The sequence below is a fragment of the Cynocephalus volans genome, chromosome 4, assembly GCF_027409185.1.
Source record: "Cynocephalus volans isolate mCynVol1 chromosome 4, mCynVol1.pri, whole genome shotgun sequence".
NCBI lineage: Eukaryota > Metazoa > Chordata > Mammalia > Dermoptera > Cynocephalidae > Cynocephalus > Cynocephalus volans.
Genome location: NC_084463.1, coordinates 115,183,666 through 115,196,584, shown reverse-complemented (window position 1 = coordinate 115,196,584; position 12,919 = coordinate 115,183,666). Strand labels below are relative to the sequence as shown.

At 41.9% G+C, this 12,919-nt stretch overlaps 1 protein-coding gene across 2 annotated transcripts in view; it reads right to left on the bottom strand.

The window, feature by feature from the left end:
• Positions 1 to 12,919, bottom strand: part of INSC (INSC spindle orientation adaptor protein) — a 123,695-nt gene that overhangs the window by 46,898 nt on the left and 63,878 nt on the right. For both annotated transcript variants that reach the window (XM_063094610.1, XM_063094611.1), the window contains one exon: positions 6,008 to 6,121. In XM_063094610.1, coding sequence (XP_062950680.1) covers positions 6,008 to 6,121 — 114 coding nt within the window. The remainder of the gene's footprint in view (positions 1 to 6,007; positions 6,122 to 12,919) is intronic.

The window sequence follows — 12,919 nt, the reverse complement described above, 5'->3', positions numbered from 1 at the left end:
CAGGGGAGCTTTCTGCACTGGGGAAGGGGAGGGGGGTTGCCACCACCATCACAGGAAGTACTGGGCTTATTCCTTGGCTTTCGGAGGAACCCAAGAGGCTGAGAGGACAGGCCTGTCCAAGTTCTCTCCTGGAGGCACTCAGACAGGGGAAGTTCCCAAAGAAGGACCATGGTGGGTCCAGAGAGGTGGATGAGAAGGCCACTTGGAGGATTGCCCCACATCTGCCACAATGTCGGGCATATTTACTGAGCATCCAAGGTGAGGATGCTGTGCAGGGCACACCAGAGACTCCAGATCCCGTGTCACTGTCGGGACTGGAAACCCAAACACAGTGTTTCTGCTGGAAGATCTAGTCTTGCCATCTCCCAGGCAAGAAGGCTGGGGAGTCATCACTGAATCTTCTCTCTGCTCAGCCCTCTGTCTACTCTATCCCAATGGCAGGAGACACAAGAAGGTTGAGATGAAGATTCTGCACTCAGCAAATCCAGTTAAAATCCTAGCTCTGCATTAATGTGTGTAAGTTTGGACAAGTTATTTACCTTCATTCCAAGCTTCTGTTTCCTCATCTTAAAAATGGGAATTATAATAACACATCAAAAGAGTGCTGGAGCATGTGATGAGATAATGACTTAGCATAGTGATAATAACTTAGCACAGTGTTTGAGGAAATAACTAAGGACAGGGGAGGTGGGTGGGAAGAGGGCAAAGGGAGGAGGAGGGTGAGGAGGAAGGGAGGTAGGAAGAAAGGAGGAGGCTGCTGAGAGGCAGCTCAGAACAGCAACCAAGAGCATAGCCTTTGCTGCCAAACAGCCGGGTTTCAAATTCCAGTTCTGTCACTTACTAGATGTGTGACCTTCTCCCCCACCTGTAAAGTGGGGTTAGATAATGCCTACCCCAGAGGATGGTTAGAAGGTTTAAATAAGTTATTATGTATAAAGCACTTAGAACATTATCTGACACACAGTAAGTGCTATAAAAATGTTTGTTTTTTTGTTACTATTGCTATTACAGCTATCATCACCATCGTCATCACCAAAGCTGGCCATTTCAGCCTTAGAAATCTCAGATTCTCCCATTTCTCCTCCATTCCTGCCAACGCCTCCCAATCTTGGCCTTTGCCCGCCTCATGCCAAGAGTGGGCACGCAGGTCGTTGTGTAGCACACCAGGAGCACAGAAGGAGGAAACAGTGGTTAAGAGGGGGACAGATTTGCTGTGGCGGGGGTTCTGCCTGGAAGGGGAAGCACTCTTTAAGTTTTAGCCAACTGAGCTGGTGAAACAAAACAAACACTAACTCCAGAACTGGACAAATCTGGTTTCAAGTGTCAACTGCTCAAGGTATTCAACCACTGTGAGTCCTGAAGTCCTTATCTGTAAAACAGGGTCACTGATATCCATCTCAGAAGGGTGCATGTAGACGAGCTACAATAACTGTGTGGAAAGGGCAAGCACAGGGCCTGGCTCACGGTAAGCAACAAGTAAACAGTAATTCGAATCATTGTTAATATTCAGGGAGACTTATGTCTTCCCTTGGCAGGCTCTGGTGGGGTGTGGCCCCACCGATGCTTATAGGATCATTCCAAATCTTTAAACAACCAGGTCATGGTTCTTGAGAGCCCAGGGCTGGTGTTGGGGGCATGGGCCATAGCTGAGGAACTGAAGGAGGCATGGAACAGGTGAGGAGCCTGTAGAGAGACATGGAGGAAGTGATGACTTGCTGTGGAAAACAGCTCACCTTAGCCTTTTGTTTAAAAATGGGGTAGGATGAAACTAAAGGTGCATCTTTAGTTTTCCCATAAAAACACCAGGAAAGTCAGGTGGCATGGTAGATTTGGAAGATCTCTTAAACATCATACAGTCTAGCCTCTTCAGGTCACATAGGAGGAACTAACACCCCAGTGGTCTGCCCAGGCTCCCTCAGTGAGCTAATGACAGAGCTGGGATGACAGCTGTCCTCTGGTCCCAACTCAGGCCTTTCTCCTCTCTTTCTACCACTGGAAATGTTTGGGATCAATGTTTAACCAAAAGTAATGCTTAGTCCCAAGAGGAGAATAATTCTGCAGGTGGCCAAGCACTATCTTTGGTTTATACCCAAGTGTGTGTCCTCTCTCTGCTTTTCTCAAAGTGGAACACAAATGCAAGCAGTGGTAGGTAGAAGCCATCTACATCAGGCAGCACATGGAGACAAGACTTTGAGTGCCCAGGACCTGGAATAGAACACCCAGAACTTCTGTGTCCAGCAAAGTTTCCTTTCCAGGAAACTTCCAAGGCCTATTCTTTCCAAAACATAAAACCCCTTCAGGCCCAATGCTGCCATTCAGAAGAGGTCCTCACCCCTTCCAGGCCTCAGATCCACACATGGAGCCCAAAGACAGCCAATGTTTGCAACTCATTTTGCAAGGGAAAAATGATCATTGTTCCAAAAGAAATCCAGCCAGAACTGTTTAAAGTTAATCATCAAACTGACGTTGGATCCATTTCATCCCATAGGTTGGAACAGTTCTCTGTTCCCCCACAGCACCAATATAGACCTCTGCAGAGTCCACATTCTTGACTAAGCTGAACGATTGAGTTACAGAATTCCTGGACAGGGCAGACCCAATGCTACCCTCTTCATCCCCTTTGGCTAAACACTACCACAAGCTCTTCAAGTTCAATCACACCTAAATGACTCCCAAGGACAGTAGTGGTCATCAACCCCAGTAGGACATTAGAATCACCTGGAATGCTAAAATAGCCACACACACCGTCCTCCCGCCCCCCGCCCCCCCCCCCCCCAGATGAATTGAACCCAAATCAGAAACTATGTAAAGCTCCCTAGGGATTCTAATATGCATCCAAGGTTAAGAATTTCTGAGTCACACTTTGGCCCAAGAACCTGAAGGGCCAAGGATTGAACCAGAAGTCACCACTGTGGGCTTTAGGACCATTAACTCTGAATTAAAGAGACTTGGGTTCTAATTCTAACTCCACTCCTTATCAGTTTTGTGACCCTGGATGAGTCCCTTAAACCATTTCCTCAACTATAGATAGGAGCAACACGCTACCTACTTCATAGGATGGTTTTGTTATTTAAAAGAAATAAGGTGTGCTGGACATTTAAGCACAGTGTACAGCAATACTTGAATGTTAGCTACTGCTATTATATATAATTCACTCTCCCCTGACCAGAGTTGTCAAGCATTTACCCTGTTCTAGATTTTTTCTTAAGTCAGTGATTCGGAGAGTCTGGCCATGCTTCAGAATCACCTGTAGGGCTTGTTAAAATGTAGCTTATCAGATCTTACTCCAGAACCTCAGTAAATCTTGGGTAGGGCAAATGTATCTGTGTTTTCTACAAACTTCCTGAGGAATTATGATGCAGAGTGAGAACTAGAGCCAACGACCTGGAGCATCTGCCTTTGACTGGCATTTTAAGTCTGTTGAAGGACATACCTTTGCTTCCAATTAGAAAACTGGTCTATCTCCAATGGAGTTATTTCTGAAGTCAAAAAGGAAAAATGAAACAGAAGACCTTACTGAGGTTCTAGGGCTACCAATTGTTTATATTTGCTCTAAGTATCTGGAGGACAAGCACAGGGGCAAATTAACCATGAATGATAATCTCTATTGTAATTAATGAACACCACTATCCTTTCCAATTTCATCTTCCCCTAATGTAGTATTGCAGTGGCTGCAGGGATTTTGGGAATCCACCCAAGAAGTTGAGTTAGGGGATACATTTGGATTGAGTTTGGTGGGATATGTTCATGTAACTGGCATCACTTTCTCATGTAGGTGTTATTGCGATCCAACCTGGTATAGAATTGGCTTCCAAAAATAACCCTGCATTATTTTCTTATCCTAAATGTTCACTTTCCTAAATAATTTCAAATTCATTATTTTATAATCTTTTACTTCAATGGGGCCCCAATAATTCTATAAGCTTCAGGCTCCACAAATCCTAGATCTCCTCCCAGGTATGTGCTGTAAGTACAAAGAATCCTTTGGAATCAGAGCCCACAATTGGAGCACCAGCAACTCAACTTGCTAGTTATGTGTCCTTGAGCAAGTATTTAATCTCTCTGTTCTTCAATACCTCCATTTGTATGAAATGTTAGCACCACCCTCCTCACAGCATCCTTATGGGAATTACATGAGATACCGTCTGTATAGTGCCAGAAATACAAGGGTACTTCAAGAAGTTCATGGAAAGATTCATATTGTCTTTTAATTCTATTTTGCCATGAAGTTCTTGAAGTATCCTTGTATCATAGTCAATTTCCTTCCAATATATATGCATCTAGCTTGAGTTTAAATGTCTCTCAGGAATGCCATGCTAGCTTCATATTTCTCGAAGTGTGGTACCCCAGGAGCTCGCATTAGAATTGGGGGACATGAGAGATGGGGAATAGGAATGTTTATTAAAAATACCCCACATCCAGTGAATCTGTATCTGACCAAAGGGAGACCCACCAGATAGATACTCAACAGCCCTACAGGGGTCCCTACAGAAGTTAGGGGTTGAATCAACCTCATATCCCTCCCACCTCTAGAGATTTGGGATCTGTGAGTTTGTCACTTGCACACTCAGTCTTCTTCAAGGGCAGGCATTGCACTGAGTGCTAAGGATACAGAGGTGATTCAGACGTTTCTGCCTTTCAAAAAGCACACAGCTTAAAATACGCAAGAAAATAGAATGTGGTAAGTGCTGAGACAGTGCCTGGTACTCTATTTACACAGCACAGGTGGGAGGATCTGAGGGTGTCTGGGAAAGCAATACAGAAAAACACAGAAATGGGTGTGGAATGCTGAGTATGTGTTTTCCAAGCGGCAAAAGGAAGAGAAGAGCATTCAAATCATGAAGACACAAAGGGGTGAAAGGCAGGACTTACCTTGCCCATTAAGGACCAACAGGAAAAGAAAAGTTACCAACGGCTGAGAAAGGACAAAGCCAGCGGGAGGCGGCACTGTTAGAGGAGCAGTGGACCTCTCGCCAGATCCCGCCCTGCAGGCAACCAGACTCACAATCATCTCATCTCGGGGCTCACCCACACCCAGGAAGGCATTTCTTTGCCCTCCCCCTCAAACGTAGGACACATCCTACAGAGCTGGGGCGGGGGGGATGTCTTTGGTCTCCACATCAGCCTGCGGGTGGGAGAAGCTGGTAGGAGGGCTTAAAAGGAGGAACAGGCAAACAGAATTAAGATGAATTCCTTAAATGAGTCCACTTTGCAGTTTAACCTGCATTATTCTCCCTTCCTGTTTTCCTTGGGAAAGCCCCTGCATTTCCTTTCATGTGGAGAATTGCACAGCCTTCTCTTGTGTGAGAAGGAAGGCTTAGGACGGGCAGAGAGTGGGTGCATTTTGGAACCCATGTTGTCTTGATACCTGCTGAACACTGGCCAGTGTCCTTGGTGACAAAATGACAGAAGACCCAGATACTGGTAGGCTATTCCTCCTGTCTCTCCTGATAACACAGCTGCTGATTATTATAGAGTGTAGGTCTTTATGGTGACATCTCTTAAGAGATGTGGATGAGGCTTAAACTATAGACAAATCTATATGAAAAACCTTTCCTTTGAATTGGGATTGAGACATTACCTATCTTATGAGGCCAGGGGGCCACATGAAGTCAATCAATCTTGGAAAATGCTACATGCCAAATGGTCTTTGTATTCATACATCATCCTGTGGACACCAGGGACACCACAGCTGCCAAGAAGGGAAGGATGTGTGGAATTGGAGAAGGGTTGTCATTTATAATAGACACTGCATAAAGAAAGATGATAGAGGCTCTGAGGGCAACAGCTTTTTGTCTCAAGTGGGAAGTAAAATCAGAGGGGCTGGCCACCCTATTAAAAATGAAGACACCAAGGCCCAGATAGGAGAATTGACCCTCCCAAGGTCACATAGCAAGCTAATCAGGAGCCAAGACAGACCTTCTGAGCCAGCTATTCCCACCAGACACGTGAGCTTCCTCTCACTTTCCTCAGGCCTGCCATTTTGGCCCTTAACCTTGAGGCTCACCTTGGCTATGATGCGGCACAAAGGAGCCCCCTCCTGGGTCAGGCTGAACAGATTCCCTGTGGTGGACTCGGTGGTGTAGATGTTGTCCGAGGCATCAATTTTTCTCACCAGTGCCTGAGAAGAGAAGAAAAGTGAGCTGGTTACTCACCTCATTTATTCTCTCTGCTCATCTTCCTTATTGGAATACCAGTGGGTCCATGCTTCTAACAGCCTCCATAGAACATATAATCCTGCCCCATCCACTGCCCCACCGTAGTGGCAACAAGGTTCTAGCTTTGGGAAAGACATGTGTCGGGGTGAGGTCTAAGCTACATTTCCAGAGATATAGGATAATTTCAAACCCCTGGGGCATGGGCAACAAATTTGCCCTGCAAAACTGCATCAGAAAACCAGCTCTCAACTTGATGGCTTTAGCAAACACTATGTTGTTGTGCCACTGGCTCCTAATGGGAACGGAAACCATCAGTTAAATAAACAAACCATCAAGTTGAGAACTAATGAGTTGCTACAGCTATGACCAAAGAATTTGCTCATTTTGGATGGCTATTAGCTGATGGTGAACTCCAGCTGGGGGATGGGCTCAGGAGTTAAGTGAGGAGAAGCACTCTAAACTAGCTTACTGCTTGGGGGTCATTTGCGTGGGGTGTATAGACAGGCAAAAATAGCAACAATGTGAATCTTGTCAAAAAGTGGGTAACTCAGTGAGGAATGTCATACTGATCAAGGCTGAAGGATCTGAGGCTAGTGGTGAGAGGGGCTGGGAATGATGAAACATAGGACCAAGGGAGATCCAGGAAGGGAAACAAATAGAAGATTCAGTAACAAAAAAGATAGGAAGATTATTCTTAGGAGAGTTTGGCTAATTACTGAGGAAAAGCTTTTCACGTATCTTGAGACCACTTCATAATCAGCCATTTGCTTTGGAGCCTGTGATTCATTGATTATAAATGATTCCTACCTGCTAATTAATGCCAGTTGCTCAAGTTTCTCCTGGGAGATGTGGAAGTAGAGACTGGGGAGAGCTGCCTCATGCAAGAAAGTAAGAGTTCCAGAGCTGGGTGGACTGAGCAGCTACTTGTGCAGATCCAATTGCCATGTCTATCTTAAAATATTAAAATAACCCTGATGTTATGAAAAAGACACTTTAAGGGAAATGAGGAGCTCTGAGTTCTAGTCTCAGCTTGCCTTTACCACACTGTGTTGATGAAGTGTGCATGTGATTGAAAGCACGGACTCCGGGGCTAAAGTGCCTGTGTTCAAATCCTGGCTCTGCTGCTTCGGTCTATGTGCCCTGCAGCAAGTACCTTAGCCTGTCTTTGCTTCAGTTTCCTCATCTGTAAAATGGTAGAAATAACAGGGTCTATCTCTTAAGATGCTTGTGCCCATTTCTTAAGGTTGCCAATATATATAAAAGACTTCCAAAGTTACCTGCTATGTGGAAGCAAAATAAAATTGTTAGCAGTTATTATTTTATGATCTGGGGCAACTGAGATAAACTCCCCATGCCTCAGTTTCCCCATGTGTAAAATGATTAAAATTAAGGGGGTTTGAGGCTCAAGGTAAATAGCTCTTCCTTTTTTCTTCTTTATTCAAACTCATAAAATTCTTCACACACTCAGCATGCTAAGCCTCTACATATAGCAGTTTAAGATTAAGTGTGTATTTAATCAAACTACATTAAATATAAAAATTATTCTCTAAGATTTGATGGATGCTCCATGTTAGAGATTCAACAAAAGGTAAAATTAATAACCAAGATTTGTCATTACAAATCTCTGTAATGAACATACTTCTTAGAATCCTTCCCCATGGTTACCGTAAGTAGTTACACATGCGATACTAATGCTCAGATGAAAAATGCAGATTTCATATACTGGGGTCCTGTACCTAAATGATAATTACCTAATGTTTCTGATTAGTGTTTGCACTTGAAACAAATTAGCATTACATTAAACAATTCAAACCCAATGTCTTTTGCAATCAGCTGCTAATATTAGACCATTTATGTCTGACAATAATTTCCTGTTAATGTCTATACACATATATACAGTAATTACACCTCAGCTATGTCTCAGTAAATCAGATCTCTGACAAAGAAAAGTTGTAAGCATCCTTTCCACAGCATAAATTTGGAAAGATATAAGATCGAAGGCTCCACTGAAATCTTCAAGGCCTGAATACCACAGTATGTCAGAGTTGGAAGGCCCTCAGAAGTCTTGTCCAATCCTCATTTCACAGGTGAAGAAACTGAGATGTAGACCTGACAAAGGTCACACATCTGCTCTGGGGTGAACTGGACCCTGACCCCTGTGAGTCCAATTTCCTGTTTTCCAAGGTCAGTGAATCCATCTCCTTTAACATTGGCAGGACCTAACCTGGACGAGTGGAGATGGAAGCTCAAGGCAAGAATGCCATCCAGCCTCATTAGCAGCTCTCACCAAGTAGGAGAGTGGTTCTCCATCCTGACTTCCCATTCGCATCTAACCCTCTATGGTGGTAACCAGAGTTTCTGCAACAGGAGACATAGCTGGCTGACAGCCCCAGCTGGGCCCCTCTGGATCCTCCACTGCGTTCTGGCCCAGGCCACACTTCTCCAGAGCTACTTCCAGCTGTGACTGAGCACAGCATGACTGTGGGACAGGAAATTCCTCTAACGGGTGACTTTGGCTTGATTCCCTGAGTCTCTTCCTACTCAATTCTTCCTTCCCCCTTTTCTTTCTCAGATGTCAGACCTGCTACATGGCTTTCCGTGCCTGCTTCTGCTTCCTCCTCGTGATCCTTCACAGCATTGTCTGTCTGATCCTCTGCTGGTATCTGCTCCAAACTAACACAGCCTCTAAAAATCAAGATTCTTTTCAGAAAATCAATGAGAAATTGGAGAAGTTTCTAAACTGTGCTTCACTCTATATTACGAGAAGAGTGGTAAAAAATTGAAAACGAAAAAAAGTAAGATAGACTTAATAGGCTGAATGACAAATATTTTCTTAAAAGACAGATTAGGCAGATAAGAAACAAACAAACATATCAGATCTTCAAGACCAGGAGAAAGGGATAAAAAGGAGTTAAGGAGATGCATGTAGTCTGCTCTAAATAAGGATTAGAAAAGGAGGATGTATTTTTAATTGTTTCTTAATGAGAAAGAGCGGTCTTCCTGCAACCCAGTGAAATCTACCAAAAGGGAGGTAGACCCTTGAGGGGCAGGTTGAAATGAGTTCCTCAGAGGAAGCCAGGAAATATTGGCTCCTAAAGTTTAGATAGAGAGTCTACAGTTAAGAAGCCCATCCACGCAAAGGGGTTACTTAAAATGTAGGCAGATTTGACAGGGTGTGGTAGATTTTTAAAAAGGCTACAAATTCTTTTCTATTCCTTCCATAGAGAGATGAGCTCTAATTCCCCTGCCCTAGAATCTGGGCTGGCCTTAGTACCTTGCATGACTAATAGGAGCCAGCACTTGGCAGGAACGATGTCCTGGTACTTCCAACGCTAGTTCATAAGAAGCCATGAAGTTTCCACCCAGGCTTCTTAGAACACCCTTTTGGGAGTCCTGATCTTCCATGTAAGAAGTCTGATAACTCTGAGACTATCGTGCTAGAAAATCCATGTATAGAATCCCTATCGACGCTCTCACCTGAGACCAGCCTTCCAGCCATCCCCTCTAAGGAACTATACATGTGAATGAAGCTGTCTAGGACTCTCCAAACCATCTGCCAGCTGAACACCACCTCTGTTGATGCCACATGGAATGGGAGAATTACTCAGCCAAGCCCTTCCCAAATTTTTGACCCTTAAAATCATGAGATATAATTAAAATGGTGGTTGTTGGGATTTTTTTTAATGCTTCAGTAGAGTTCTGGAACAAAGAAAAACACTGCAGAGATCAACATATTCAAAGGATTGCTGGATAAATTTCCAGGTGAAAGTTTTTGGAAGTAGGGATGTAGTACTGCCTGTGTCCTAAAGGAACATACTGGAGAAATGCATGAATTAGAGCTCTGAGGGAAGACACAGAGATTGGACATACTGAAGAGATGCTAGACAAAGTAATAATTAATTCTGGGCTCACATTAGCTATTGGTCAAATGGAGAAAATACCTCTTTGAAGGGAATATTCCATTTAGAAAGGTAAATGTGGATAATATGTGTTAGAACTGGGGGCTTTGGGCAGACCCAGAATTTAACTGATTTCATTTCTCAAAAAGGAAAATCCCAAAATCTCGAAGAGTTTGTTGTAAAAGCAAAAGAATGTGCAAATGTGGGGATAGCTTCTCAGACCCAGCTGTTATAGACATTCTGTGAGTTAGGGAACGAAGAGACCCATGTGAGGAGGACAGCCACTGTCAGAAATTCAAGTGAGTCTCCCTACAAGGAGTAGGAGATTAACAGGAGGAAAGAGAACACTAGAGGCATAGTTCATAACTGCAAGAAAAAAAAGATGTAGCAGAAAGAAATACTACTCAAGGCCAGAATACTCAAAAGGTGAGGACAGATGGTATTCTGAGAAGCACCTGGCAGAAGGTACTGGTCCTCACTAGGCCATAGGAGCCAGACTTCAGGAACATCAATAGTGGCCTCAATATAGGTATCTGCTGAGGGTGATTCTTCAAATGTAGCAAGTATGGAACCAGAAGGAAACCTCCCTGGAAGATAGGGGTCTTAAGGCCTGAGAGAACCCTCTAATAAAAAGCAGAGACAATAGCCATCATGATATAGAACTAGGAGTGCCTGTGTAGCCTACGTCAAAAGAGGTTTTTCTCATTTGACCCTAAAAAGTTTTTTTAAATATATGACCCCTTACACATTTTTAGTTTGACAGCTAAAATTTTTCGTCATAAATTTAAAAAACAAAGTTGAAAAGCTGAGAGCAGCCCCCTCTGCCCAGAAGCAGGCACGAAACAGATGTATCCTGGGTCCTAGGAAAGAGCCAAGGGCAGCACACCCTGCCTGGAAGCAGACAAGGAGCACGCCGAAAACACCTCTTCTGCACGGAGAGCTCACCACAGCCACCACCATAGGCACAGCTGCTGCAAAAGCAGCTCGATGCCACAGCAGTAGCCACAGCCACCATAGGCCTGCCGGGCAGCCTGCCAGACACTCAACTGCAGTGACACAAGGAGAGTCAATAGCAGAGACCAGAAAAAGAAGAGGACATGTCTGTCCTCAAAGTCCACTCCAGCATAATAGAATAATGAACTGCTCTACCACGCCCCTGCTTTATTTCTGATATTAGTAATTTCTGTCTTTCTTTTTTTCTCGGTCAGTCTAGATAAAGGTTTGCAAATTTTGTTGATCTTTTTAAAGAATCAACTTTTGGTTTTGTTGATTTTCTCTATTGTTTTTTAATTCCCTATTTCATATATTTCTGTTGTAATCTTTGTTATTTCCTAGTTATTATTTGCTTTTGGTTTAGTTTGCTCTTCTTTTTCTATTGTCCTAAGGTAGAAGTTTACATTACTGATTTGAGATTTTTCTTATTTTTAATATAGGTGTTTACAAGTATAAATTTTCTTCTATGCACTGCCTGAGCCCTGCATCCTATAAATTTTAATATGTTGCACTTTGATTTTTATCTCAAAGTACTCTCTAATTTCCCTCTGATTTTTCTTTTTATCTATTCTTTATTTAGGAGAGTGTTCTTTAATTTCCACACATTTGCGGATTTTCCAGATTTCCTCCTATTATTTTGGTCAGAGAACATATCATCTATGATCTTAGCCTTTTAAAATGTATTAAGATTTGTTTTGTGGCAAAAAATAAAATTTAAAATTAATTAATTAATTTTTAAAAACCAAAAAATGAAAAACAAAGTTGGAAAGGATATAATTTCCAGAAGACTATAAATATTGACATAAAATAAAACCATTACATCACTCTTTCATATGAATGCGATGGGATCTAAATATCAAAACAACTTGATACAATCATCATCCATGTAAAAATACATGAATAATTTCTTTCTTTAAATTATGCATCTCTTCTTTTCATCATTAAATTTATATTCCCATCCCAATTTTCTATCAGAATTTTACCTTAATGTAATACATTTAACTTCTAAAGTGTTTTATCGATCACCCTTATTACACTTTTTAAAATTTGAAATTTTGCTTTATTTCCTATTACTATAGGGCTTCAAGTGTTCAAAAAATAATCTTTCCTTGGTCAAGTTACTGTTACAATTGTTATCAGCAAAATTAGTCAAAACTAAATAAACAGGTTCTAAATGTTGATAATTATATATCATAAAATTAAATTTTTATTATAAAAATATCTCTTAATGAGATTAATGGGGATTTTTATACTTTTTAGGCTTTCTAATTCATTCATGTATCCATGATTAAATATTGACTTACTCCTATATTTTAAAACATAAACTCTGAAAACTCTTGTTTCCTTAAATCCACAGAGGGGAATGCGAGGAGTTTGTATAGCCACATTGCTCAATCTTTTGAGCACCTGCTGAGTTATGTAATCACATAATGATCGATCATCGAACACTATTTTTAATGATTTGGCAGCTGATGACTCCTCTAAATGGTCCTCCTCTAAATTGGTAAAAGCAAAGAATTGGAAACCACTTGACTTGCAAAAGCATTTGTTACCCAATCATTAGAGTCGTTCACTCACTTTCTCAATTTCTGGGAAAAATTCCAAAAGTACTTTATCAAGATTTATCAAATAACTATTAATTATACCCATTACTTTTTCTCTTACAGCATCTCGGGTCACCTGAATTATTCAGAAAGGATTGGGAAAATCAAAATATTATTAATTTCATTGCCAATATAATTTTTTAAATCAAATATTTTTGTGCTTCAAATATGTTTTAGCAAAATCTTGAAGCTACAGATTTTGCTTATTTAATTTATGTAAAATACCCACCCTATAACCTAATTGGCAAAGACAGTCTTTTTAGTC